Raw genomic sequence first — 27,229 nt, forward strand, 5'->3', positions numbered from 1 at the left:
CCTCACAGGCCTCAGGTGCTGCTGCTCCACGGCCCTTCTCCCCAGGGTTTCTGGCAATCCTGCTCAGCACAGACGACTGTCAAATAGCGATTACAATGACCCTTCACAGTCACGTGGTGGCCGGCGGCTCAGGCACAGCTAGACAGGGCTCCGCGGTCTGACCATCCTTGGTCAATGCTGAGGCTTCATCTAAGAGTCTACCCCCAGCTGGCGTCTTAATTGATTGATTTTTCTCAATTTTTGTAATTTCTGATGAATGATTTCAAGATTTTGTGAAAAGATACATACATATGTCCCTATGTCGCCATTGTGTTTTAACAAACGTTACCTTCAGTGCTTCATAGATTCCCTCTGGGGGGCTGAACCCCCCATACCCCCCCCACGCTGGACGGTATAGCCTCGGGTGCAGCTGGGGGGGTTGAATAAAAGGTTAAAGAAAGATTTTGAGGGGGGGCACTTAGAAAGTTTTTTGGAAAGGGGGAGTAGGCCACATAAGTTTGGGAACCTCTGCCTTACACCATTTAATCTGAGCTTCTGGACCAATGGTGTCAAACTCAGACAGAAAAGGACCCAAGTCTCAATATTGACAGAATACCTGTTCTGGGAGGTTTGACTGAGTGTGACCTCTGCTGAGACAATCCTGTGAAGATATTATCTCCATTTTACAGAGGAGTAAACTGAGGGGTCAAGAGATTGGATTTTTCTCAATTTCACAGAGCTAGGAGGTATCTCAGGTGGGATTCTAATCCAAGGCCCTGCCCACTGTGCCACTCCACATCTTGAACATGCCACCCTCTCTGGGCCTTGATTTCCCTATCTGTAAAGTAAGGGGGGGGGAGGGATAGATGATGTCAGAGGTCCTTCCAGATCTGGATCTCTGATTCTATGATCACATTATAGGCTTAATTAGATTTGGGGAGAGCCGCCCCTAGGTTGGGCGTGGGGTACAGATCTTTTTGGCCGCAACCAGTCCTGAATCCAGTTCCAGAGACAGGGAGAGCCCTCAAGGCCACAGATCATAAAAGGGAAAACACAGACAGAGGGATGAGCTTACAGGGTAGGTGTTGGAACAGACCTTTGCTGCCCAACTTCTCTTGTAGTGTGTGTGTGTTGTGTGTGCATATGTGTGTATGTGTATGGATGTAGGGGGTGTGTATTATGTATGTGTATATTTGTGATGAGGGCATGTTGGCAGTGTAGGGGGTAGCATCCCCCAAAGCCCAGTCGCTTTGCCAGGGCTACCAGAGGGGTGCCACGGAGTGCATGAAGGTTCTGGTCTGTTCCCTGATAGTGCGCGTGTGTAGGAAAGACCTTCTTCTGTCCCCAGTCCTCCCACCCCTCCCGCGGAAGAAGCAAATGAGTGCTTCTTTCTGGTGCTGTTCCAGTTAATGTCCTGGAGTCTCTGGATTTGAGTTGGAGCCTGACCTTAGAGGTCATCGTGTCCAATGCCTGCACAAACACGGACTGTGTTGGGGTTGGTTTATTAACATCGCGGTGTTGGAAGTTCTTCTTGAAAGGTCTGTAACCACTGGCAAGACTTATTTGTGCACCAGGAGCATTGAGAAACCTCTTTCTCCCACAGGTCTTCACTGGCGTCTACCTGGCAGCCATTGAGGTGGTCAGCCTCATATTGCTTCTCTTCCCCATCTGTGGCTCTGAGATTAAGCCCGAGCTGGGTGAGTGTGTGGGGACTGTCACCTATGCAGGGAGAGGGTGGTTCCCTGGCCATTCCTGGGTCCTCGGGGCCAAGGGCGCGTGGCTGGGTCAGGGAGAGTGAAAGCCTACCATTGTTAAGAAGGCCTTGAAGTGACCATGGCTCTGAGCTCTGAGGCCAGGAAGTGTTAGGGCCCTGAGGTTTCATGGAGGACAATCTGGAAGATAGTCACCAGGCAGAGAAGATGCTCCATCATCCCATTTGGGAGGGGAGGGATGGGACTGTGGTCCCTAGGTTTCTGGGACTTCAGAGGTCACACAGCCCACAGAAAGGCCAGCTCATACTGGGGCCAAGTGGGGCTCAGTTTATACATTGCACCTCCAAGCTGCAATCCCCTCCCCTTTTTTTAGAAAGAAAATATTGTGATTGAGATACAAAAAAGGACTTAGAAAGTGTTCCCAAGAGGAATGTAATTCTCTGCTGCTGCATAAATTGATTAGTTGTGGAACAATTGGTCTTTTTAGTAATACTCCCTTATCATGCTATAAATTATATGGTGGCACACTAGAATAGATGCATTTTTTATTTTCAACAATCACAACTAGAAGAAATTCTCTTAAGACAAATTTGTGCCATGTCCATATTCAGGGAGTTCCAAATTTTCTCCCTCCCTCCCCTCCCTGTTCCCTGAGATAGTAAGCAGTCTGATACGATGTGCAGTCATGTAAAACATTTCCGTGTGAGTCATTTTGTGCAAGAAAACTCAAGCCAAAAAAAAAAAGGAAAGAAAGCAAGCATGCTTCAGTGTGTGTTCAGACACCATCAGTTCTTTCTCTAGAGGTGGAGAGAGTTCTCCTCATGAGCCCTTTGGGACTGTAATGGATCGTTGTATTGCTGAGAAAGGCCAAGTCATTCACAATCCTTCACTGTACCATGTTCTAGTTCTGCTCACTTCACTCTGCATCAGTTCATAGAAGTCTCTCCAGGTTTTTCTGAAACCACCCTCTTCATTTCTTGTAGCACCATAGTATTCCATCACATTCCTATACCACAACTTGTTCAGCCATTCCCCAGCTGACGGGCATCCCCCCAATTTCCAGCTCTTAGCCACTATAAAAAGAACTGCTGCACATATTTTTGCACAAATAGATGGTTTTCCTTTTCCTTTGATCTCTTTGGGATACAGACCTAGTAGTGGTGTTTCTGAGTCAAAGGGTATGACCAAGTTTGTAGCCCTTTGAGCATAGTTCCAAATTGTTCTCCAGAATGGTTGGATCAATTCACAAGGGAAGTGCTTCATGAAGGAAGAGGCAGGTGGGTGGCTCAGTGGATAGAGCACTAGACCTGGGGTCAGGAAGACCTGAGTTCAAATCCAGCCTCAGTCACTTACCAGCTGTGTGACCCTGGGCAAGTCACCTAACCTTTGTTTGCCTTAATCTACTAGAGAAGAAAATGCAAAGAAAACCACATGGACAGTGTGGTCCATGGGGTCACAAAGAGTTAGACATGACTGAACAATGCATTTATGAAGGAATAAAGCAGAGAATGAGAGATTGGAGGGAAGAAGTCTTGAGAGCAGCTAGGACAGAGGCAGGCCAGGTCTCAGGATTGGGAGCTTGGCCAGAGAGTGATGAAGGAAGTGAGACCGAGAAAGAAAAGGCTGGAGAGCTGTCCGGAACCATTCCCTGAGTAACAACATCAGACCTGCTGATGGGCATTGTACTGGCCCAGTATGGAGAGAGGTGGCTCATCGATAACTCTCCATCTTTCCGAAGTGAGAGGTGGGGGAGGGTGCATGTGAAAAGTCAGCTCCTGCTAAGTGAATTTAGGGTTAGGGTTAGCATTCTCCTTCCTGATGACCAGAGATTTCAGACACAGAATTCAAGACATCCCTGCTTCCTGTTCAGCTTCTTACTGGGTCAAAAACAAAATGAACTTCACCATACAAGATGGAGGAGGGAGGGAAGCATGGTTAGCAGCTCATCTGAAAAAGATCTGAGGATGGTGGTGGACTGCAAGCCAAGGAAACTTTGGGGATCTGAGGCCAGTCCCACTGTCTTCTGTCCTGGGTAGGTACCACTGGCAATATTCCTTTCCAGTGACATGTCTTAGGATGTATATGTGGAGCAAGGTGACCAGGATTTTCAGGAAACTCAAGTCCCTGCCCATGAGGGGCCGAGGACATTTATCTGGAGAAAAGGAGCCTTGGAGGGCATGCAGTTATAGATCTGGAGCTGGCAGGGATCTCAAAGGACATTTACACCAGCCCCCTCATTTACAGGTGAGGAAACTGAGACCAACAGTCCCAGCTCTCCTGGAGCCAGTAAGGACCTCTGCCCTCTGCACAAAGAGCCATCTTCTCTGAAGGCTCTGCAGGGATTTGGGGCTGGCTTTGTTCTGCTTGGCCCTAGGGGACAGAGCAATGGGGCGAAGTTACGAAGAGGCAGACTTAGGCTAGAGATCAGGAAAAACTTCCCTGTGTGGAGAGCTATCCCAAAGGGACACCCTTGGCTGCCTTGACAGGTAGTGAGTTCCCCGTCTTTGGAAGTTTTCAAGCAGAGGATCCCTGGGCAGGACAGTGCAGAGAGGGTGTTTTGCTCAGGGATGAGACAGACAAAGTACCTCCGGAGGCCCCTTCAGCTCAGAGGCTGTGCCTTCTCTGGACATTCTCGTCCAGAAGCAAAGTGGGGTTTGGATGTTTGCTGCAGGCAGATGCTCCCGGGAGAGGATGAGGAGGAAACTCCGGGCCGGCATATTTGTCCTCCTTGTGCCCCTGGGGGTGGGCACTGGCTGGCTCGCCCTGGCTCCCCCGGCTCCAGCCGCCCTGGAATTCCGTGGAGCACAGAGAAGGCTTCTGGGAAGTGTGCTGCAGGTACCGGGAATGCCAAAGGGCTGGCAGGGGTTTGTTCCCCCCCCCGACTCCCTCCCCCCCCCAGCTGCTGGAGGCATCTTCCCAAAGCGCCAGCCCCCTCCAAACGAACTGCAGAGCTCCTGCTGCCTCGACGACCCAACACAAGGTTTTCTGTGTGGCTCAAGGAGCCCCGCACAGCCAGGCTTCCTGCCGCTGGCCGGTCTTTCCACTCTGCTCCCCTCCACAGACCCAAGGTTGCAGCTGCGAGGGCCTTCTTGGTGCACCTCAGATGGGACTCTTGGTCTCCCTGCCTTTGCACTGGCTGTACCTACCTCCTGGAAGTCCTTTTCCTCTCCTTCGCCTCCTGGCTGCCTGAGCTTCCTTCACGATTCAACTCCAATCCCCTCTCCTGCTCTTTCCCAGTGCCTTCCCCTGTGCATGCCTTCCCCTTCCTGATTGTCTTCATTGGCTCTGGTACTATCTTCTAGGCACTTAGTGGTATGCAGGTTGTCTCTCCCCCAACCCCCCCGCCACGATATGACCTCCTGACATGCCCCCCCCCAGGATGTGAGCCCATGACGTGCCGCCCTGAATGTGACCTCCTGATGTGCCCCCCAGGATGTGTCTGCTGAGATTTTTACAATGTCTTTGGGTTTGATTTCCCAGGAGAATCCAGAAGCCCTTGGCTACCTGCTGGGAGGGGTTGGCCTGATTGTCTCTTGGACTTCCCGAATCCCTTCATTCTCTAAAATCGTAAGTGAGGGCACATCCGAGGCAGTATCTTTGGGGGAGACAGAACCTCTTGGGCCAGGGCGGCGCAGGGTAGCAGCGTTGCCTCCTCGGGGACATTCTGCAAAAATTGCTTCTGTGAGCCACATGTCTGCCCTACATGGCCCTGGCTCAGAGGAGCTACAGACCAGACAGGGAACAGTCACAAAGCCAGTGGTCCGTTGTGGGGGATGGGCAGCCTGGACAGCTAATGACAGGCCCCGGAACACTGGTCAGTCAGGACCAGAGCAGAAGGGTCTGCCAAGGAGGCGGGTACCTCCTGGGTGCCTTCTTCCCTATTAGCTGTGGCCTGAGCAGAGCAGCTTGGCCCGCCTCTGACCTGCTTGTGTGGGACCAGTTTGGGTTCTTGTGATCTTATGAGCCAGGGCCAGGCTACAGTAGGAGGCTGAGCTGGGCCAGGCCCATAAGGCCTATGACTTCTTGCCCTCTACAAGCCAGTGACAACATTAAGGTCAAGGGGCCATGCTGTCTTTGGGAGACCCCTCCTGTCCTCCAAATCTATCACTGACTGTTGCCAGGCCCAGGGCGGGGAGGGCTTTGAGGATGCCCTGGCCCACGGCCCCAACGTGAGTGAAAGCCTTTGGGGGCCTTTGGGCCCAACCTGACTTTTACTGACGCGAGCATGAGGAATTGGGTTTAGGGTGAATGTGAGCTCCTGACGTGCCCTGCAGTTGGCAGAATCTAGTGGGACAACCATGCTGGTGTGATGGGCTCCTATGGCAGGACACAAGTGCTGTCCACACCCATGCTGGGCCACCCCGGCCAAGTCACTTTCCACTCTCCCCCACCCCAGCTTAGTTCTCTCCTCTGTAAAATGGAGTGATCACGTTTGCATTCCTAACAGGAAGGAGGTACAACGTGCTTATGAGCCTTGGGTCACCTGTAGCGGGAGTGGCTACCGTCCTCTCCTCCCCTCTTAGGCTCATTGCATTGTCCACAGCTGGGCCAGCCTTTAGCTGACCTGCCAGAGAATGGGAAGGCAGGACAAGGCTACCATAAGATCATGGGAGAGAGGGCTCAGTGGCAGGTTTGAGGACCCTGGGCAGTGCCTCAGGAAGTGCTCAAACAGTCAGGGCATCTGAAATCTCAAACTGGAAAGGTCACCCCATTTTACAGAGGAAGGCACTGAGGCCCCCAAGGGGAGATGATTCATCCCGCTGGCAGGGAGCCTCAGAGTCAGAATTTGAACCCACACCCTTGGGTTCTAGAATACTCTGCTGCCTTGGGAGGATGAGCCCTCTTTTTTATACATCCAAACTTTCCAGGACTCACACATGAAAGCATTTGTACCATGAGAACCCCTGTGGCCTAGGGGAAAGAGTGGAAAGCTTAGAGGCTAGAGTTCGAATCCTACTTCCAGTGCTTGGGAGCTATGTGACTGTAAGTCACTAAGCCACTCTGGGCATCAGTTTTCTCTTTTCTTTCTTTTTTTTTTTTTAGGCAATTGGGGTTAAGTGACTTGCCCAGGGTCACACAGCTAGTTAAGTGTCAAGTGTTTGGTATGAGGCCGGATTTGAACTGAGGTCCTCCTGACTTCAGGGCCAGTGCTCTATCCACTGCGCCACCTAGCTGCCCCAGTTTTCTCTTCTGTAAGATGGGGATGATAGGAAACCATAGAGACTGCCCTTAGAAGCCTCAAATGAGATGGTGGGTGTAAGGTGCCCCTTGAAGGGTCATTGAAATGTCAGCTTGGGGCGGTGGCAGCCGCGGTGGCAGTGAGGGCAGCATTCATTAAGTGAGGGCACACTCAAGGGAAGGGGTTTTGTACTTGGGGACTCTTTGAGATCCCACTTGTGTTTGAAAACTCATGGCTCACAGACCTGAGTGTGCCACATGCTGGCTCCATCTTGTTTTTGTTTTGTTTTTTAGGCAATTGGGGTTAAGAGACTTGCCCAGGGTCACACAGCTAGTAAACGCTGGCTCCATCTGCAGATGGTATTTGGGTTCATTGACAGATTTGTGGACCCTTGGGAACCACTAGTCCAGAAAAGATTCCTTCATTTGCAAGGGAAACCCCAGCTCCCACAGGGGGTACAGTCAGGCTGCTCCAGAAGGCCATAAGGTAGCCAGGGCCCTTCCTTTGGTCCCCATGCTTCCTGGAAGCTGTCCCTGCCCGGGCTGATCAGGTCGGGACAGGGAATCTTTTCCTATCCTTTTCTCACAAGGGGCAGTGAAGCTGTGACCTCACCTCTCTGGCTGGTTAGATGTCAGTGAGGTCTCATTGGCCACCCATCACCACTATGTTCTAGCAGCATCCTTCTAACCCTAACCCTAACCCTAACCCTTCCCTCTGCAACCCCTAGACACACACACACACACACACACACACACACACACACACACACACACACATCTTATCTCTTTTCCCCTACCCCCTCCTCTTCTTTCTCTCTGTCCCTCTGTCTCTGTCTGTCTCTCTCTTTCTCTTTCTCTCTCTCTCCTCCTCTCCTCCTCCTCCTCCTCCTCCTCCTCCTCCTTCTTCTTCTTCTTCTTCTTCTTCTTCTTCTTCTTCTTCTTCTTCTTCTTCTTCTTCTTCTTCTTCTTCTTCTTCTCCTTCTTCTTCTCCTCCTCCTCCTCCTTCTCCTCCTCCTCCTCCTTCTTCTTCTCTCTCTCTCTCTCCTCCTCCTTCTCCTCCTCCTCCTCCTTCTTCTCTCTCTGTCTCTCTGTCTCTCCCTCTCCCCCTTCCTCTCCTTCCCCTCAGCCTAGATGAGACAGAAACATAGGCACCAGCCCCCGCCCCCAGCTGGCCACCAAGCGTTCCTGGGCATCCCTCATGGCCAGGCAGTGCTTTGCTGCATCTGTGCCCTCACGTCCTCCGTGGGAGGCGCTGGCTCGTTCAGCACTTACTGAGTGACCCCAGTTTCCTCATCTGTGAAGTGAAGGGCTGCACTGAAGTCTTCCAGATCCTCCCAGCTCTAGAGGGATAATAACAGCACGTGTTTGTCTAGTGCTTTAAGGTTTGCAAAGCACGTCACAGATTGGATCTCATCTTCTCACAAAAGCCCTGTTATTATTGTCATTTACAGATGAGGAAATGGAGGCAAACAGGGTTAAATGACTTGCTCAAGGTCATTCAACTCATAAGTGTCTCAGGCCACATTTGAACCCAGGTCTTCCTTACTCCAGGCCCAACCCTCTGTGTATGGCGCCACCTAGCGGATGAGCCTATGAGTGGGGATAAGTGAGTCCATGAGCCTGTAGATCCCAGGTCTGGACTCTCAGAAAAGAAAGGGGGCCCTGGGAAAGGTCGGTGGAAAGAACATTGCGACCCCAGATGGGTGCCCATGGTTTCCCCCTCTTCCTCAAGGCGCTCGCTGCTTTGCCCCAACTTAGGGACACTGGAGCAGGTTGGGGGTGGGACTGGGGTGTGGAGACAGAGACAGAGACAGAGGAGAGAGAGAGGGGTGACTGGGGAGATGCTGGGCAGGCTGAGGACAATGATGGGTGTGTTATTGTTTATTTTTGTTATCCTCCTCCCAAAAATGGCCCCGGTGGAGCACAAGAAGGAGCAGAAAGATCTTGTCCCCTCAATGTTTCTCATCCCCAGCCTCAGGCTTCCCCACTGACAAAGACTCGACCTGCACCACATGTTGTAAGCAGACCTGGCACCTAGCCCTCTTCCCTGAGGCTCTGTAGCTAAGCACCTGAGCGCTCCAGGTGTCCCGCTCCTAACCCTTTTCTCGTTTGCCCAGTGCCAAGGGAAAGCCTTCTCGTGCCTCCATCTGTGGGCCAGGGGCTTTTCGGCCCTGGCTGGTTTTCTCTACACCTCTGCCATTGTGGCTCATGATCGGCAACCTGAATACTTGCTCCGTGCTGTTCCCTGGTTCCTCATCTCCCTGGGCGCCTCCACACTTGACCTTGCTGTATCCTTTCCCTAGCTGAGCCCTCCTGGCCCTTGTGTCTGCCCACAGAGAGGCCAGGGCTGGCAGCACAGATGCACGCCCTCCTTGGGGATCTGTGGGACCCGTTAGGAAAAAGGATCTGGACAGCTCCCTCCCGTCTCTGCCCCGGGGTGGGACAGGCTGGCAGCTGTAGGTTGGAGACAGCCCTTGGCCATCCCTCGACCTCTCCCTGATGCCAAGAACACTGATGCTGTAGCGCCCTCCCCAGCCTCACCCCAGGATCCCGAGAGCTAACGGAAAGGTCATTATCTGTGGGCAGCATCCGTCTGTGGTGCTGCCCAGGGACGCACGGGACACCGGGGGTTTGCAAGTATCGCCCAGGTGAGGCGTGCATCATGACCAAGTGAGTCATCCCTTTTTCCATGGCAGAAGCATGCGGATGTGTCTCCCTTCCCCCTCCGCCCAGCTCCTCTTGCCCCATCCCTTTCCCTCCCCCTTATCTGAGTCCCCTCTTTTACCTCCCTTACTCACTCTTCCTCCTTCCATCCCTCTTCCTCTTTGCATTCCCTCTCTCTTTCTCCCCTTCTGTCCCCTCTTTTTCTCTGCCTCTCTTTGTATCTCTCTGTTTCTCTCTTTTCCACCTGTCTCTCCTGTTTGTCTCTCTCCTTGCCTCCTTTCTCTCTGTCTCTCTCCCTTTTCCCTCTCCTCTCTCTTTTCTCTCTCCCTTTCCTGTTTGTTTTTGTTTCTCCTCTATCACTTCCTGCTCTCTATTTCTCTCCCTCCTCTCTCTCCATCTGTCTTTCTCCTCTTCTTTCTCTCTCTCCCCTTTCTTCCTCTGTCCCTCCCTCCTCCTTTCACATTTGCCGTAGGAGTCAGGGGACAAGGATTGCCTCCTCCCTGTCCCCACTGGGCCCTTGACTTCATCTCTGACCTTAGGCAAACCTCCCAGAAGGAAGGTCTGAAGTTGAATAACTGAATGGTGGGCCAAGGTGGATTCTTGGCTTCCGAGTTTTGTGGGAGCCATCCTCTTGGGGAGCTGTATGCCCTTAACTTCTGAAATCTCAGCTTATTTTCCTCTCTTGTGTGGTGCAAAGCAAAATGAGGCGAGTGCTGGGATTTTCCATTGAGGCCACAGAGACCCCTGACATGCAAGCCCTCCTGACATTCGCTGAAAGGGAAGAAGACAACAGACAGGAAGAGGTGGAGGAGGAAAAGGTCTCTTTCCTCACCTGTGGCGGGCGATGGGGGGAGGTCTGTGCTGACACCAGGCTGGTCTTGGGCCTCGGACCCTGGCTGTGGGACCAGGGCCAGTCACCGCGCTTTCTGAGCTGCAGGATCCCTTTGGACTCTTTGAGCCGCTCACAGGGCGAGGAGGAGCCTGAGAACTCCAGTGTAGTTACCACCATGTGTCACACTTGCCTTGGGTAGTAAGGTTTGCCGGCACTTTACAGATGAGGAAACTGGCTCACGTGGGATAGTGTGGCTGCTGGGCAGGGTGTAATCCTCCTCTCTGATGCCCACCGTGATTCACGGGGTGGCCAGAGGCCTGCCAGTTCTCACAGGGATCTGGGAGAAGGCGCTCCCGGCTCCGAGTGAGCCTCCCTCAGTCAACAAGCATTCATTAGGCACTTGCTGGATGTGAGGCGCTGTGCTGAGTAAGCACTGAGGAGACAAAAAAAGGCCAAAATATTGTCCCTGCCCTGGAGGAGGGACAGGCACACAGGACGTGTGAATGGGAGGCAATCTGAAAAGAGAAGGCTCGAGCTGGGGGATCGGTGGGGAGGGACCAGGACAGGCCTCCTGTGGAAGGGGAGGGGCAGTTAGGAGGGGACAGAGCATTCTGAGCATGGGCCTTGACGGACTGCTCTGTGGGAGCCCCGGAAAGAAGGCCAGCGAGGCCAGACTGTAGAGTGCAGAGGGGAGGAAAGCATGAGAAGACTGGAATGGAGAGGGCCTCAGGTGGGGAAGGGCTGGGCATTTATATGGCACCTTCTACATACCCGCCCCTGTGCTAAGAGCGTTGCATCGCTCCCTCCTTTGATCCTCATGACAACTCTGGGAGGAAGTTGCTGTCATTGTCCCCTTTTACAGCTGAGGAAACTGAGGTAGACAGCTGAAGTGACTTGTCACACAGCTAGTAAGTATCTCAGGCTGGATTTAAACTCAGGCCTTCCTGCCTCTAGGCCCAGCACTTTATTGGCTGTGCTGCCTCGAGGCCTCTAAAGTAGGCTCCAAGGCTTTCAAAGTCCACATCAGGGTTTTCTGTTTGATCCTGGAGGTGACAGAGCCACGGGAGTTTCTTGAGTAGGGGCTGGGTGATGCGGCCAGACTCTGGCTGCCGAATGGAAGCTGGGCTGGAGTGGGGGGAGGTGGAGCCAGGCGGACCCACCGGTCTGGGAGGCCGTTGTGGTCACCCAAGAGTGAGGGACAAGATCCTGAAACCAGCTGGACGCTGCGTGAATGGGGAGAAGGGGGTCAATACTGGGCATGCTGTGAAGGTGCAAAGGAAAGCAGCAGGCAGCAGACTGGATCATAGGCAGAGGGAGAGAAAGAAGTTGGGGGGATGCCTGGCTTGTGAGCCTGGGTGGCTGTGAGGATGGGCAGGAATGGTGAGGTTCACAAGAGGGGAAGGCCTCAGGACTTCCATTTGGGACATACTGGGTTTGCTGTGCCTCTGGGACACCCAAAGTCAGCTGGTGATATGGGAAGTTAGGACATTTGAGGGGGTGACAACATGTTTGCTGAAGTCCCTAGTGTGAGGGCAGGGTTTGGCGGGGAGCCAGGCATTAAACTCGGTGAGGCAGAACAGAAAAGGTCCCGGGTGGCTGATAGACAACAGCCCCCGGGATTTGGGTTGAGTGAGACATTGAGAACTGGGGCAGTGAGGACCTCAGAAGGGGAGAGATTGCTGAGGGATGGGGGAAGGGGAGAATTCTGGAGTGACCACGGGAAGCAGGAATAGTCTGACCCCCCCCCCCCAGTGGGTCAGGGGCATGAGAGAAAGTGTTACCTGTCCTGGGAAGGGGCCACAGGCTGCCACATTGGCAGGAGAAAGCGGCCTCCGGCAGAGATGAGAAGGGGAAGGCTTGTTCATTGTGGAGGGCAAAGCAGAAGGGGGCAGCTTGGGGCAGGCTTTGGTGGGGAAGGAGCAGGGTTGGGGAGGCATGGAGATGAGGGAACTGGGCTGCCCTGCCCGAGGACAGAAGACCAGCAGGTGGATGAAGGCTTTTAGCTTTTTCTTTCTTAATGCCCCAACTTAGCATACTGTAGGAAGAAATTATGGCCACTAGGGGGCACCATAGTGCACAGAGGACCTGGCCTGGAGGCAGAAGACTCAAATTCCTGAGTTCAAATCTGGCCTTAGACATTTACTTTGTGACCCTGGGCAAGTCACTTCATCCTGTTTGCTTCAGTTTCCTCATCTGTCAAATGAACTGGAGAAGGAAATGGCTAGCTTACCCAGTACCTCTGCCAAGAAAATTCCAAATGGGGTCATGAAGAGACAGACACAACTAAAATAGCTGAACAGCAGTGGAAGAAACTAGGACGAGTCTAGGGAAAATGTGATTGATTTTGGAAAAACAAGAGTGTTTGTTGAAATCCTAGATTCAGTGAACTTTCCCAACTGCCTCACTCTGTGCTCTTCCTTTCCCCCTTCTTTTCCCTTTCAAGAACTCCAACTGGGTCCCACTCCACATGCTCCCCCACACCAAGTATCTGCAGAAGATGGCGGCCATTGGCCGTTACATGGAACTGACCATTGAACATGTGCAGGAGGTAAGGGGGCTGAGGGACGAGGGCTGCTGAGTGCAGGCCAGGGAGGGGACAGGCGAGGTAGGGGGAAGCTGGTCCCAGGATGAATTTGAGGAGGGACTGGTAGAGAGAGTTACCATTTGGGCCAGGGAACAGTTGGGGTAGGCCGAAGATAGGGGCCGTGGGAGTTGAGGAGGCTGAAGAACGGGGAAGTGGAGGGTCAAAAGAAAGGAAGTCCGGAGTTGAGAAGACCGGGGTCACTTAATCAAACAGTACATGACAGTACATGGAGGAACGTGAAGAAGGAGCAAGAAGACTGGAAAGGCAGGAAGGGACCGGGGTATGAAGAACTTCAGAAGACATTTTTTTTTCCTGGAAGAGTCAGGGAAATTCTAGGATTTATTAAAGAAAGGGTGACATGCTCAGAGCTGTGTTTCAGGAAGATCACTTTCACAGCCGAGTGGAGGATGGGCTGGAGGAGGGGGAGACTGAGGCAGGCAGACCCCGCCTCCCCAGCAGCTACCGCCATAGTCCAGGTGAGAGGCTATGAGGGCAAGGATCAGGAGAGCAGGGGCCTTGGCAATGTTGGGATGTGGGGGTGGGGTGAGAGAGAGAGAGGAAGGAGTCGTCGAGAATGACCCTTGGGCTGAGAGCCTCGGTAACAGGAGGATGGTGGTACTGTGCAATAGGAAATAGGGAAGCCAAGCAGAGGAGGAGATTTTAGGAAAATCTCACTGAGTCCAGATTTGGCCATGTTGAATTTAAGCTGTCTACAGGAGGTCCATTTGAGGGGTCCAAGATGCACTTCAAAGAGGTGGAGATGCAAGGCTGGCTAAAAGAGAAAGTGGGATAAGTAGGGTTGAGAATTCTCATCGCAGACTGATCACCAGGTGAAGGCACAGAGAGGCAGAGGAGAAGAGGACAGGATCTGGATGAGGGCTGAACTGACTATGGATGGGAGGGGAGTGCCGGCTGACCCCAGGAGTCCTGGGGGATGCTGCACACATTAGGGCAGCTTTCCCTGGGGGGAGTAGACCCCCGGAGGTGGCCATGGCAGCCAGAGCCTCCTGGCCAGGTGACAGGTGTTTACCATGTGCGATGGGGTGGGTGTGAGGAAGTGCCCCTGCCACGTGGCGCCTGGGGCAGAGCCTGGCCTGCCACCTGCTAGGTCTGGCTGTGCCCTTGTTTGCCCTTCTGAGAGTTTTCCTACCGTGCGTGTTGGTATTGGAGGGCTCAGCCCCAGGGGTCCTGAAACATGCCCCGTACCTGGCATGGAGCATGGCCAAGCATCTGCTGCTTGTTCGCTCGAAGGGGTCCCTCAGGAAAGGCCTGTGCCCTTGTTCATCCCTCAAGGACTGTCCAAGGTGTCAGGCCCAGAGCAACTTCAGTCACCTACAGGCTGGTCTCACCCTGAGGCTCTTTCATGATCTGAGGGGCAAGACAGAGTAGAACGCGAGGCGCAGAGACATTATTAGGAAAAGAACTGCCCTTTCCTTTCTGAGATGAGGGGAGGGTGGTGTGATTCCCTGGTCCATGAGAACACTGATCTCAGTTGGCACTGGGGCAGCTGGTGGCCCAGCACAGAGTGTGCTGCACCTGCAGTCACAAAGACCTGAGTTCAAAGCCTGCCTCAGATGCTAGCTGTGTGGCCCTGGGCAAGTCACTTAACCCCTGTCTGCCTCAGTTTCCTCAACTGTAAAATGAGGATAATAGTAGCACCTACCTCCCAGAGAATCAAATGAGGTAGTATCTGCAAAACACTTGGCCCAGGGCTTGGCACATAGTAGGTATTTTGTGATAAATGCTTCTTTCTTCCTGCCTTTCTTCCTCATTAGCATGTGAGCCCCTTGAGAGCAGGAATAGAGTTTTGACTTTTCTTGGTATCTTCAGCACTCAGCCCAGTGCCTGGCACATAGTAGGTGCTTAATAAATGCATGTCGACCTTGAGCAGTCACCCACCTTCTCCAGGCCTTGGTTTCTTCAGCTGAAAAGTGGAAGCCGCCAAACTAGGTGGCCTCAAAGGCCTCTCCCCTTTCTAAAGTTGTGTGGTCCAGGGCCTGGTAGTACCAGCCATTCACATGGGATTCCCCTCCTGGGGGCAAATCTGCTCAGCACACCGAATCAGTACTGATAATACTGATCACAGCACAGATGTGGAGGGGGGAAGGGGAGGCTTGCCAAATGCCCTGTGGAGGGGGAGCCCATAGGGTGGAGGTTCCCAGACAGGTGTGAGGATCAGAAGCAGAGCCAGAGGGGCCCCCTGCTCCACCGCCTCAGCTTACAGACATGAAAACCGAGGCCTCAAGTGACCTGTCCATGGTCAGACAGCAGGCCAGGGGGGATTTCTAGATCATCGTGGCACAGACAGGCCTCATTTTACAGAGATGGAAACTGAGGATGCCCCAGGGATGGGGGGTGATTTGCTCCTAGAGGCCCAGCTTTTCAATGTCAGAGGCAGGATTTATGAATGAAAGGAAAAGAGATGGACCTGAGAAGCCTTCAGAGTCTGTGTGAGCCAACCCCTCGCTTTCCAGAGGAGGAAACTAAGGCCCACGGGGAAAATATCCTGACAAAAAATGGCCGATGGGGCAGCTAGGGGGTGCAGTGGATATAGCACCGGCCCTGGAGTCAGGAGGACCTGAGTTCAAATCCGGCCTCAGACACATAACCCTCACTAGCTGTGTGACCCTGGCCAAGTCACTTAACTCCAATTGCCTCACTCAAAAACCAAAAGTGGCTGGGCCCTGGGATGGGCTCATGAGGAGGTCATCTCCCCATCCTCGGCCTGGGTTCCCAGCAGAGCAGAGGTAACCCTTGGCAGACCCAGTGGGGTGGGCAGCAGCCTGGCTGACCTTGAAGGCCGCCTCAGAGGGTCAGGAGCGCACTCAGGGCTGGGTGTGGGCAGCTGCCAGGACGAGAGCTGGTAACTGAGCCCACAAAGTCGCTGAGTCACAGGCGCCTGGCCTCCTTCCTTCCCCACGGTGCCCGGCTTAAGTTTCCGAGTCAGCATTGTGCCCCAGGCCACCCGGCTCAGCTTTCAGGTGCCTTGTGCTCTCAGTGAGAGCCGGCTTGGCATGGGCTCCTTCCTGCTGCCCTCAGCTGCCTGGCCACATGAGCTGCCCGGGGCCAAAGGAAGGAGTGGGGGAGGAGGAGGGAGAGGAGGAGGAGGAGGTGGAGGAGGAGGAGGGGGAAGGGAGGGAGGAGGAAGTGTGGTGCAGTGGAGAGGGTGCTGGACTGGGGGACACAGAACCTGCGTTCAAATCCTGGCCCTGCTACTTAACAGCTGTAGGATTCTGGGCCTCAGTTTCCACCTTTGTAAGATGGGGAGGTTGGGGCCCTTCCAGCTCTTTCGCTGATTCCCCTGGGTCACCAACCCCGCAATGAATGTTCTCTCATGGACGCCCCATGAGACACTGAGGGAGAAGCAGGCTTGGTCAGCCTTCCCAGGCCTCTCCACACTTTCCATGTCCGTGCTTTGTCCAGGTAGGCTGCAGCACCACGAGGTTCCCAGGGGACGGCCAGACAGGTACCAGGGACGCGTTGCTCCAAGCCCCCCCATCCCTGCTGGAGCCGCCCGCCTACCCCCCCATCCAGGTCATCCACGCCAAGGTGTCCTCGACCAGCTCCTCAGAGGTGTCTTCCATCAGCTCTGAGCTGGAGGTAGGCAGGTGCCCAGGCCGGGGTTGGGAGGGGTGGAAGGGGAGTGTTCTTCAGCTCCTGCCCTTATTCATTGGTCTCAGGGCCCAGGGCCCCTCCCTGAAGGCTCATCCAGAGCGTCCCCTCCCATCTGGCTTCGTTCTGAAGTGCTGGAGAGCCCCTTCAGCTCTGGGCGACCTTGCAGACTGCAGCTGTGATCTGTGGCCCAATCTGAGCTCTCTCAGACCTCCTTAGGCCCTTAGGCCGGGGGACAGCAGGCCTCTCAGGGGAGGGCTGGGAGCTGGCAGAGGAGACTGGCTCCATCTCAGAGTCTAGGCCCCAGAAGTGAGAACAGGAGCCAAATGAGTGCGATGCATATCTCGGGGCTGAGGGGGACCCTTGGCACAATGACCACTTTGGGTAGTTGGTTTTATGGAATGTGTGGACAAGTGAGCAGGGGGGAGGGAGAGAGATGATAGGTGGCCCCTCCCTGGCCTTCCTCAAGGTGAGTGGCCCTAGGCACACCCCCAGGCCCTCTCCTGTGGGGTCACCACTGCTCCCGGGGCCCTTCCAGGAGCCCTGGGCAGGGTGGCTGGCCCCCATACCTTCCTAGCCCTAGCCCAGGAGCTTGAGATGGCTGTGAGATTGTGAGCAGAAGGAGGAGGGTTGAACAGAGGTACTGCTTGCTGGCCTCTGGCCCCAGGGGAAGCTTCACCCTTAGGTCCAGCCATTGCTGGACTGGTCAGTCCTCTGAGCCCTACACCGGCAATACCAGAGCCTGGGGCACGGTCCCCGCGGGGGCCAGTCAGCTTTGCCCAAGCAGCCGACATGAAGCCCGCAGCTTGGTACCTGGGAGCAGGCCCCTGGAGATTGTGGCAGGCTCAGCAGAAAGCCAGCCCTGCAGTTAGACAGGGCCTCAGAAGCCTCCTGTCCTCATGGTCCCGACAGAGCAGCACGGACCCTGTGTTAGGGGGTGGGTCCGACTTTAGCTGGGCTGGGGGCCACCGCTGAGAGCCAGCCACTCAGTCACTGTGTGAAGGGGGAGGGAGCTCCTTTCCATCTGGGGTCTGAGGCGGCACTGTCCCAGAAGTCTTTGGGATGGTTGGCGCCCCTCTGTCAGCTTCGCCTGGGGAGGGGGTGAGGTCCAGACCCCCATCCCAGGCTTAGGTGATACTATGGATGGGGTCTATGGGTTTTCAAGTCAGGGCCACCGACAAAATCAGATCCAAGACTTATGCTTTGCCCCAGAGTTTAGCATGCTTGGCTGGGGGGCGGGACCTTCAAGGTCATCTGGTCCAATTCTCCATTCTGTAGATGAGGAAAGTGAGGCCCAGAGGGGCTTTTCCAAGCTTCCAGGGCAGCTCTCTTCTGGCTGTGCAGGCCCAGCATACGTCGGTGCTGCTGGCCCCAGAGGGTTCCTGGGGCTTCACCAGAGCCAAGGCCCGTGGCCTTGACCCTGCCCTTCCCTCGCTCCCCTGGCACTGTCCCCGAGGGCCTCAGCAGCTAGAATTGTTGTCTGGAATGGGATGGAGCTGGGGCTGGGGCCCGAAGGATCAGCACCAACTTTGGTCCCTGCCTTGCAGGCCCATACAGCCTAGAAATGATCCGGGAGCTTGGGAGACAGAGAGTTAAGTGCTGCCACCCACGAGAAGGGGCAGAGCCCTCAGGGTCCACCTGCAGGGTCTCCCCTTTGGTGCTGATCCCACCATTGGGAGGAACCTGCAGCTGGTTGTTGGGAGATCCATCCAAGGGGCTGAGAGGGGAAGCCTCTGCAGGTTGGCCCCTACCCTCTGCCCCACTTTGCAGAAGCCTCCCCCGTCTGCAATGGGAGGACCTCCCACCCCCAGGCCAAGCGCCCTTCCTGGGGGCACGGGGATGTTCCTTGGAAGAGGAGCTCCTCTGCCTTCTGGAGTCCCCCCTCAGGAAGCTCAGGGACCTCTGAATGAAGCCTGCCTGATGCAGAGGGGGCAGGGAAGGAGCCAAGCCCTTTGCCTTTAGGTTAAAGTGGACCTTGCCTGACCCTGCTCCAAGGAGTGGGTCAATCATTTAGCCCTTAGGACTTAGGTAAGAATGGGACCTTGAGCTTCATTCTTCTGTGAGGGCAGCACCGGGTAGAGTGCTGAGCAGGAATCCCCAGTCCAGAGTTCCAGTCCTGCCCCTGGCATGCCAGAGATGACAAGGACCTCAGAGGCCCCTGAGCAGGAGCGAGCAGTCCTACGATTCCTTCCCTGAAGAAATTAGGGTGCATCTTGGGAGAGAAACAGTCGAGGGAATGGGGACCCATTCTTGGTCAGGTTTACCGAAGATGGGCCAAAGGGGCAGCTAGGTGGCACAGTGGATGGAGCTCCAACCTTAGAGTCAGGAGGACCTGAGTTCTTGACACTTACTAGCTGTGTGACCCTGGGCAAGTCACTTAACCCCAGTTGCCTCACCAAAAAAATAAAAAAACAAAAACCAAAGATTGGCTGAAATGGCTGAAGGAGGGCTGGCTCTGACAGAAGGCCTCTGCAGGAAATCCGGAAGCTGGTGTCCCTGGAGGTGTATTTGGTCCTCGGCCACAAAATGACAGCAGGGATTTTCTTTCCACGTAGAGATGGGGCGGGGGGGGGGATGTTAAACTGTGGGAAGGTCAATCACTGAGCATTTATTAGGTGACTTCTGTGTGCCAGACACTGAGATAGGACAAAGAATGACTCGATCCCTCCTTGAAAGGGCTGAAGTTCTAAAGGTGAACGTTGTTATTCAGTCCTAATCTTGCTGCCAGCCAGCTGGGTGACTTTAGACAAAGGACCGAACCCCTCTGGGCCGGAGAGTCCTATCCACCAGATGAAGGGACCTCGCCCTCCAGTGCTGATGGGCCCGAAGCTCTCTGAAGCGCCTGCGAGGCCCTCCTCCACAAGCGAGCAGCCTTCCCACACCGTGAGGGGGCTTCCCTGGTCATTGGCCTGGCCTTCCCATGCCCTGCTGTGACGTGAGCCCCCAGGCCCGGGGCAGACTTACTTCCCCAGTGCCTCGAGGCTGCAGGGGGCCCCGTGCTGGCCTGGGCTACATCCCCACGACTGGATCCTCCTCCTTTCATTTGTTTTCGCCACCCCTTTGGTCCTTCCTTTCTAGCCCTTGGTGAGGGCTCAGAGATGGTGGGTTTGGGTGCAGTCTGGGGCAGGGGTCCTGAATGTGGGCCCCCATCCAGCTGGGCACTGTGCTTTGGTGGATCGAAAGCCCCTCCGGGCCAGGGCCCAGTTTTCATTTGCTCTGGCACACAGTAGGCACCCAAATGTTCATCTGATCTGGATTGGCTCTGATGCCAAAGCTGGGAATGGCCGTATAGGCCCATTTCTCAGGTGCCTCCTTGGGGTGGAGAGGGAAAGTCTGGGCACAGACTGTGGAGCCCCCAGCTTGGGGCTCTTCTTCATCTTTGCTGGCCTCGGGCGTTTTGTTTTTTGTTTTTGGTTTTTTTTTTTTTGGTTAGGCAATGGGGTTAAGTGACTTGCCCAGGGTCACACAGCTAATTAAGTGTCAAGTGTCTGAGATCAGATTTGAACTCAGGTCCTCCTGACTCCAGGGCTGGTGCTGTAGCCACTGTGCCACCTAGCTTCCCCAGGCCTCAGGCATTTTGGAAGCTTGGCCTAGAGCCCGTTCTGTGGCCAGCAGGGCTCCTGGGGTGCCAGAAAGCTCCCCCTTCCTGGGTGGGTTTCTGCGGTCTTCTTTGCCCACTCTGTTTTCCAGTGTTAGTCTTGAATCAGAGCCACTCCATCCCACAGTTAACAACCTGGGGCTAATGATTATTATGACAGATGTTTATGGCTCCTCCTCTGACCGCAGGCTGACGGTCTTAGGCCTCCCCGCTCACCGCCCCCAACCCCTCTCTCCTCCTCTGCCTGGTGGTGGTAAAGCTGGTCACCGCTCTTCATCTCTCTCTTCCTTCCACAGCAGAAGTATTGGGAGGCCCTGAACTCAGAGCAGGTATGGAGACTCCTCCCTTCCCTCTCCTCCTGGTGGCTGCCTCCCAGCAGATCTGGGCCTGTGTTTACTGAGACCCTCGGGGGGCTGGGGAAGGTCGCATCCAGTTCCCCGAGCAGAGAAAAAGCCGACAGGCAGTCAGTGTGGTCTGGTCAGCGTTCTCCTGGAGGGGTTTTCTCTCCCTCGGACCCTGCCTGGAGAAGACGTTGACCCTTGTAGTAACACCCTGGGAAAGCAGGCCAGAGGAAGGCTTCACGCACCCCCAGAAATCAGTGCACCGATTGTGCCAGCGGGCTGCTCCCTCAAGGCAAGGCAGGGAAAGCCTTGTGTTAAGTAGTTTGGTCCTAACCTTGACTTACTTGGTGGGGGGATGTCCTGGTGAGGAAATTCCCTCCACTGACATGTGCCAGCTGCTTATCTACCCTTATGGTCTTAGATTCCAGTCCCCCGAGTGCTAAGTGAAGTCACTTGTCCAGGGCCATACAGCTAGGAAATGCCCGAGGTAAGATTGGAACCCAGGTCTTCCTGACGTTGGCTCCAGCATCCTGGCTGCTGAGCTGCACTGCCCTACCACTCAGGTCCAACCCATCTCTCATGACAGCCATTTTTCAAATGCTGGGTGGCAGCTCTTAGGTCTACCCAAGTCTCTTCTCCAGGGCTGGTGCCTTCAGCCCTTTGCTGTCCTCAGGATGAGCAGAGGCCAGGGTGGGATCTCAGCCTGACGTTCCCTGCATCCCAGAATCCCAGACTCGGATGGGACCCAGGCACCAGTTAATAATTAATTACTGGGGCAGCTAGGTGGTGCAGTGGATAGAGCACCAGCCCTGGAGTCAGGAGGACCTGAGTTCAAATCTGGCCTCAGACACATAACACTAGCTGTGTGACCCTGGGCAAGTCACTTAACTCCATTGCCCAGCCAAAGTAAGTAAATAAATAAATAATGATGATTAATTACTGCCCTGGTAAAGTGCCTTAAAGTGGACAAAGTAACTACCATGTGTTGTCTCCTGTAAGCCACCCAGCACCACCATGAGATGATAATAATAATAATATAATCATTAACATTTACAAAGCATCTACCACGTGCCAGACACTGTGCCGAGTGGTTTACACATCCTGTCACGTTCCATCCTCACGATAACCCTGAGAGGCAGGTGCAAGTATTATTCCTATCTTACAGATAGGGAAACTGAGGCACGTGGTGGGTAAGTGACTCACCCAGCTGGTGAGTGTCTGAGGCTAGATTTGAACTCAGGTCTTTCTGACTCCAAGCCCAGCACCGTACTGTTAACCTTGTTCTATGGGTGAGTGAGCTAGGGATTAAGGTGCCCCAGGTCCCACAGATAATAACTGTCAGAGGTGGTGTTCGAACCCAGGACTTCTAGTGTTGAGGTTCAGTGTCTCTCCCCTGAGCCATAGGGGCTCATAATCTAACGCACCCTGGAAGGAGGATCTGCCCCCTGCGCACGTGGGCCAGCCAATGGTCATCTGGCCTTCTGCTGTGGTGCGCTCTGCTCTACTGGGCCGCCCATCCCACTCTGGGACAGCTCCTGCGATCTGGCCTCCCTGCTGCCTTCTGCAGCAACCCTCCCTGCTTTCCAGGAGAGCCTCTCCTCATCGGGCGGTCAGCGCTCATGGGGTCTTTATACCTGCCTCCTTCTCTGCAGCCTGGCCAGTGCCCACATAGGACCTGAGAAGGACAGAGCTCCAGACTGGCTGGTGAAGAGTCAGAAGGAGGAGATACATAGGGAGGGGCCCAGGCTGCTTACCACCAGTACACCAGTGACTGGCTTCCTTCTCTTCTGCCCTCTCCAGCCGGGCTGATCAGAAGCCGTACGCTGGCCTTGGAGGCGAGGTCACTTGCGGTGACCCAGGTTAGGGGCTGCAGGGGCAGCCCGGCTTGGGACAAGGCTGGACTTGCTGCCTGTGAGCTGCCTTGAGCCATTCTGGGGTCACAGTCACTTTGGGCAATCATGCCTGTGGAAGGGTGGATGGTTGGGGCAACTTTGATAGACATTTCCTTGAATTCCAAGTTGGTCTTTAAAAATTCTCAGTTCTTGAAAAAAGGTCAAAGCAGCTTGAGGTGAAGGAGGGCCGAGAGCCTGGGTTCAAATCCTGCCTCCGACCTTTACTGGCTCTGTGACCCTGGTGAGCGCCAGATTTTTATTTCCTCCTCTGTGAAATGGAGATGATCCGTGCAGTGCCTGCGGCCCACCTAGGCTGGAGGATCCTCCCCATGCTTTGTCAGGAGTCAGAAACCCTGGTGGTTCTGTCTAGGGAGAGGGACCAGCTCTCGCCCAAGAAATGAGCCCATTTGGGGAGAGAATGTGTGGACCTGGGAGGGCGGGGGAGGCTCCCTGAAGGAGGGGGACCTGAGCTGGGTCTGGGAGGGAAGGACTCGGTCAGCTGCTCCACAAACACTCCACCCGGGCTCCCTGGGTCAGGCTTGTGCCACGTGCTAGGGTCATCTGGAGGGAGCTTCCAGCCTAAGTGGGGGGTGACTGGACCTCAGCAGGTGCAGAGTGCGTGGAAGGCATCATGCCCCTCCCCGCATGGGCCCTGTAGAGGAAGGTAGGAATTCCAAGAGGGGGCATGGGAAGATGGGAGTCATCAGGCCAAGATGCAGAAGGGAAGGCTCTCCAGGCAGGGGCAGCTGCCCCACGTAAATGCATGGAGGTGGGAGAAAATAGAGTGTGGTCAGCAGAGTAGCCAGGAGTGAGTCCGGTTGGAAGTGGAAGGTTTAGAGGAGGATGGATGATGTCATCCATCACTCAGACACTTTTCCACACTGTCATGGTGGACGGAAAGTGGACCTTGGAGCCAGGAAGGCCTGGGTTCAGGTCCTGCTTCTGATGTGGACTGTGTGACTCTGGACAAGTCACTGAACCTCTTGGGCAGATCTCTAGCACTGTACTGCAGAGGAGGTGCTAACTTGCATGCATGGAGGGCATGCCCCGTCCAGGAGTTCCCTGTACCAGTAACTGCAGGTGGAGACCTGATCCCTGCCAACCAAGGCCAGCCTTTGTGTGGGGTTTTTCTGTTTGGTGAATAAGGGACAAGCAGAATGAAGTGAGTTCTGCACTGGGTCTGGGGTCTGGGGCCCAGGGATGGGAGTCCTGCCGTGTTGCACTGCTGCCTCTGTTACTGTGGGCGGGTCAGCTCTGCTTCCTGAGCCTGTAAAGTGGGGGTGTCAGCTGATTTTCCAGATCCGTGAATCCTAGATGACTCACTGGTGACTTTAGGCGGCTCAGCCCAGGGATGACAGTGACAGCTCCATGGCTTTGGTGTTTGGGCCTTGCCTGAGCAGCCCTGGGGCTGCTCTCTCGGCCTTGGCTTTGGGGTGGGCTCTGTACAGGATGCCCAGAGGTGCCTGCAGGGAAGCATGAGGCAGGGAGCAGAGGCCTGATGACTGTGTGTCTTCTGTCCGTAGTGGGACTCTGAAGATGTGAATCTTCCACGGAACAGAGGCAGCACGGAGACACCCAGAGCTCCGGCCCAGGAGGGTCCAGGCCGACAAGCCCCCCCGACAGCTGCTGCTCAGTGAGGCCTTGGGGCCAGCCCGTCTGTGGGGACGTGCCGTTAGTAAGCACATCATCAGGCTCCCTGGGGGTGCTCCACACACACACACCAGCTAGGGGTGACCTTTGTCAGACCTCACAATGCCCTGAGATTGTCAGGAGAGGGCAGGAATGACTGGATGATTCCCTGAGGGAGAACTCTTTGACCGTGCACCCTGTGAAGAGGAGTGAGACATGCCGAGGTGTCTGCTGGACACAGATCCGCACCACTCATGGGCCATGGTGTGGCTGGCCAAAACTGTGCTCTTTTTGCAAAGAAAGTGACCACAGAGGCCAGGGTCCTGAAGAAGCCGGCCCCTTCTCAGGTTTGGGTTTTTCATCCTTCATTCCTTCATTCAAAATGACTGTAATTAATCCCATAGTCTATCTTATGAGCAGGGAGAGCCTCGACTGAATAAGGCAAGGTGAGGACCTTCCATCCAAGCAGAGATGTCAGGGCCCTCTCTGCCCTTTCCATTGCCGTCCGCATCATCAGCGTCATCCCCAGCTCTCCCTAGATGCCAGCCTCTCTCCTCTTCACTCTCCCATTCATCATTCATTCATTCGTTCATGCATTCATTCAGCAGCATGTAGTAGGTGCCTGCCAGAGCCAATCACCAGGCCCAGGCCGGGGGCAGGGAGGCTGGGGAAATAAAGGCAGAAGAGGATACTTCCACACTCTAGGGGGAAGGCTGCATTCTAATGTGGGAGACACTGGAAGCCCCCACATGGTCTGGACAAATTCATTTCATTGTTACTGTTGCAGGGAGATATGAACAGGTCTCCCAGCAAGGGCCTGAGGCTGCCCTCTGAGTCTCCCCTGGAGGATCCAGAAGTGACCAGGGCAGCCCCCTTTCTGCACCTGGGTGGCCATGGGCCTTGCTCCGTGGTCTGGCCTCTGGGCCAGGGGAGAGAGGGACCCTGTCCTGTTTTTCAGCTGATGTCATTTTAAGCACATTTGAAATGCAGGGGCCTGGACTGGTGCCCCAAAGGTTAGCTAAGCACAAGAGGCCGGGCTCCCTGCTTTCTTCTTGGAGTCGAGCCCAAGGCTGTCAAATGGCCCAGTTGTTTGGGGTGCCAGCATCAGCCTGCACTGCGGGCCATCCACACCAAGCTGAAACTGAGGGGCCCAAATGATAAACACCAATAAAGGGAGCCTCCTGTATACTGCTGCTTGTGCGCACAAGGGGAGCCTGTCCCTACATCTGAGAGATGGGTTCAAATCCTGCCAAGATGAGGAAGAAGGGAGGAAGGGGGTCTGCTCCTGCACCTGGTCTCCTCTAGGCCAGGGGTTTGCAAAGTGGGGGCCATGTGTCCATCCAGCCAGAGGCCCTCCTCCTGGGCTGGTCACCAGCACAACCCCGCCGTGATAGCTCCTCTCCCTACCAACGACCAGCGATGGTAGCCAGGGTGGTTATACCCGAATCCTGCCCATAGCAGCTGTGCTCTCAACTCTGGGGCAGTAAGCGTTCCCCTCACTTCCTGCTCCCCACTCCCCACATGTTTTGGTGGGAAAGAGGGAGTCAGCAAGGATAGGATGCATTGCAGATCTCATGATGTTATCTTTCCCCCAAACCTGCCTGTCTCCTGAACTTCCTCATTTTGTTCAGCTGAAACTCCCCTCTGAAGTCACCCATGCTCCCTGTATGGCCAAATCCAATGGTTTTTTCAGTCCTCATCCTTCTGGGATCCTCAATAGCCTTTGCCACTGTCCATCACATTCCCTCTTCTCTGGGTTACTCCAGATGATCTGTTGCTTGTAAAAATGTTCCTATGTGCATAGAGGCAACCAGCGTGTTAGCAGGGAGATGACTGGCCTTAGAGCAGGGGAGACCTGGGCCCCCTGGCTGGGGACCCTGGACAAGGGCCACCTCTCAGGCCACTCCTGAAGAGAGGCCATCAGTCACAGAGAAGACACTGGCCCCAGTGGACATGAGAGCTTCCTCCTCCACGAGTGAGTTCCCCATTCTAATTTTATAACTTATTTTAAAATGTTTCAATATTTTAAATATTTTAAAAGGGTTTCAATAAACTTTGAACTCATTTAGAAAATCCCTTTTATTTATAAAAGTATAAAAATGCAATGCCTTCCAAGGAGTTTGAAAGAACAACATTGACGGAGACTGAAGGGTGCTCGCTGAATTTGAACAAAGACCTACCCATGCATGGTTGGTGGATAGGATTGAGAAATGGGAGTCACTCATCCAGTGGGGCAAGGCTTCCCTCTGGGTCTTTGGGCCTGCTCTTCATGGGCTCCAGCCTTTGAAAGCAAGGACCCCCAAATGACCCACTTAGACTCTGTCACTGAACCACTCTATCTCAGCAGGGTTAAACCAAGGTCATCAAAAAACCCTGATGAGTCTCATTCATGTGATTCTCACCCAAAATGCCATGATTGGTCATTTTAGTTCAGGATATTTTAGGGAGAACAAAAATGCTTTTGTACTGTGAATAAATAAAATTTTTCCACAATATTACTTCATCTTTATCGCCTATTTTAAATTTCTGCTTTGTGTAGGTTTTACATTGCATTTGATTGTTAGTACAGCGGTAGGTGTGTATGATTTATAAATAAGTGGAGATCCTCACTTTGTGTGGGCAAGGTGGAAAAGGTTTTCCTGAGGTGGGAGAGGTCTGGAGACAGTACTGACTTCTCAGAAGCCACATGGCTGTTCAGTGACCACCGAGCAAAGGCCAAGCCAGATTCTGGACCGTGGCCCTGGACACTCCTCAAGCCCCAGGGTGACCCAGAACCCACCATCCCACCTCCTTCTTCCTCCCAACTGCTTGTTATGAAGCCTCCAGCTCCCAAATCTTGCCCTTCTCCCCAGGGAGATTGCCTTTGGCAATCAGCACATAGTGAGAAGTCTGGCCTTCAAACCTCAGCCCGGTCACTTCCCCTTTCAGATGACCTGGGTCTAGTTTGTAGCCATCTGTTATATATCTGGCTGTCTACACATTCCCCCATTAGAATGCACACTCCTCCAGGGCAGAGACAGACAGTGTTTTGGCCTTTGTTTGAATCTCCAGGCTTAGCACACAATAGGCACTTAATAAATGTGTGTTGACTGATTGGCTGACCTTAGGCAATCCCTGGGTCTCCATTCCTCCACTGGTGACCCCCGAGGTCTCTTCCAGCTTTATGGTGACCCAGTGGGTCGGGCAGAGATGGCCCACAATGTCCTGC

The 27,229-nt window shown here is 54.3% G+C and overlaps 1 protein-coding gene across 7 annotated transcripts in view; it reads left to right on the top strand.

Moving 5' to 3' along the window:
* TMEM44 (transmembrane protein 44) overlaps window positions 1–26,519 on the top strand; it is a 32,550-nt gene extending 6,031 nt beyond the window's left edge. Inside the window, exons 2-10 of one of the 7 annotated variants that reach the window (XM_078147552.1) lie at window positions 1,583–1,676; window positions 4,363–4,526; window positions 5,172–5,258; window positions 8,987–9,157; window positions 10,202–10,351; window positions 12,809–12,913; window positions 16,377–16,549; window positions 20,456–20,488; window positions 23,916–24,003. In XM_078147552.1, the coding sequence (XP_078003678.1) occupies window positions 1,583–1,676; window positions 4,363–4,526; window positions 5,172–5,258; window positions 8,987–9,157; window positions 10,202–10,351; window positions 12,809–12,913; window positions 16,377–16,549; window positions 20,456–20,477 (966 nt within the window). In that variant the 3' untranslated portion in view covers window positions 20,478–20,488; window positions 23,916–24,003. Of the gene's footprint in view, window positions 1–1,582; window positions 1,677–4,362; window positions 4,527–5,171; window positions 5,259–8,986; window positions 9,158–10,201; window positions 10,352–12,808; window positions 12,914–16,372; window positions 16,550–20,455; window positions 20,489–23,915 lie in introns of all 7 variants that reach the window. The other 6 variants (XM_078147553.1, XM_078147549.1, XM_078147550.1 and 3 more) reach the window with 6 other exon arrangements.
* The last annotated feature ends 710 nt before the right edge of the window (window positions 26,520–27,229 follow it).

The sequence above is a fragment of the Phascolarctos cinereus genome, unplaced genomic scaffold (genome assembly GCF_003287225.1).
Source record: "Phascolarctos cinereus isolate Bilbo 61053 unplaced genomic scaffold, phaCin_HiC Scaffold_7;HRSCAF=346, whole genome shotgun sequence".
Lineage (NCBI taxonomy): Eukaryota > Metazoa > Chordata > Mammalia > Diprotodontia > Phascolarctidae > Phascolarctos > Phascolarctos cinereus.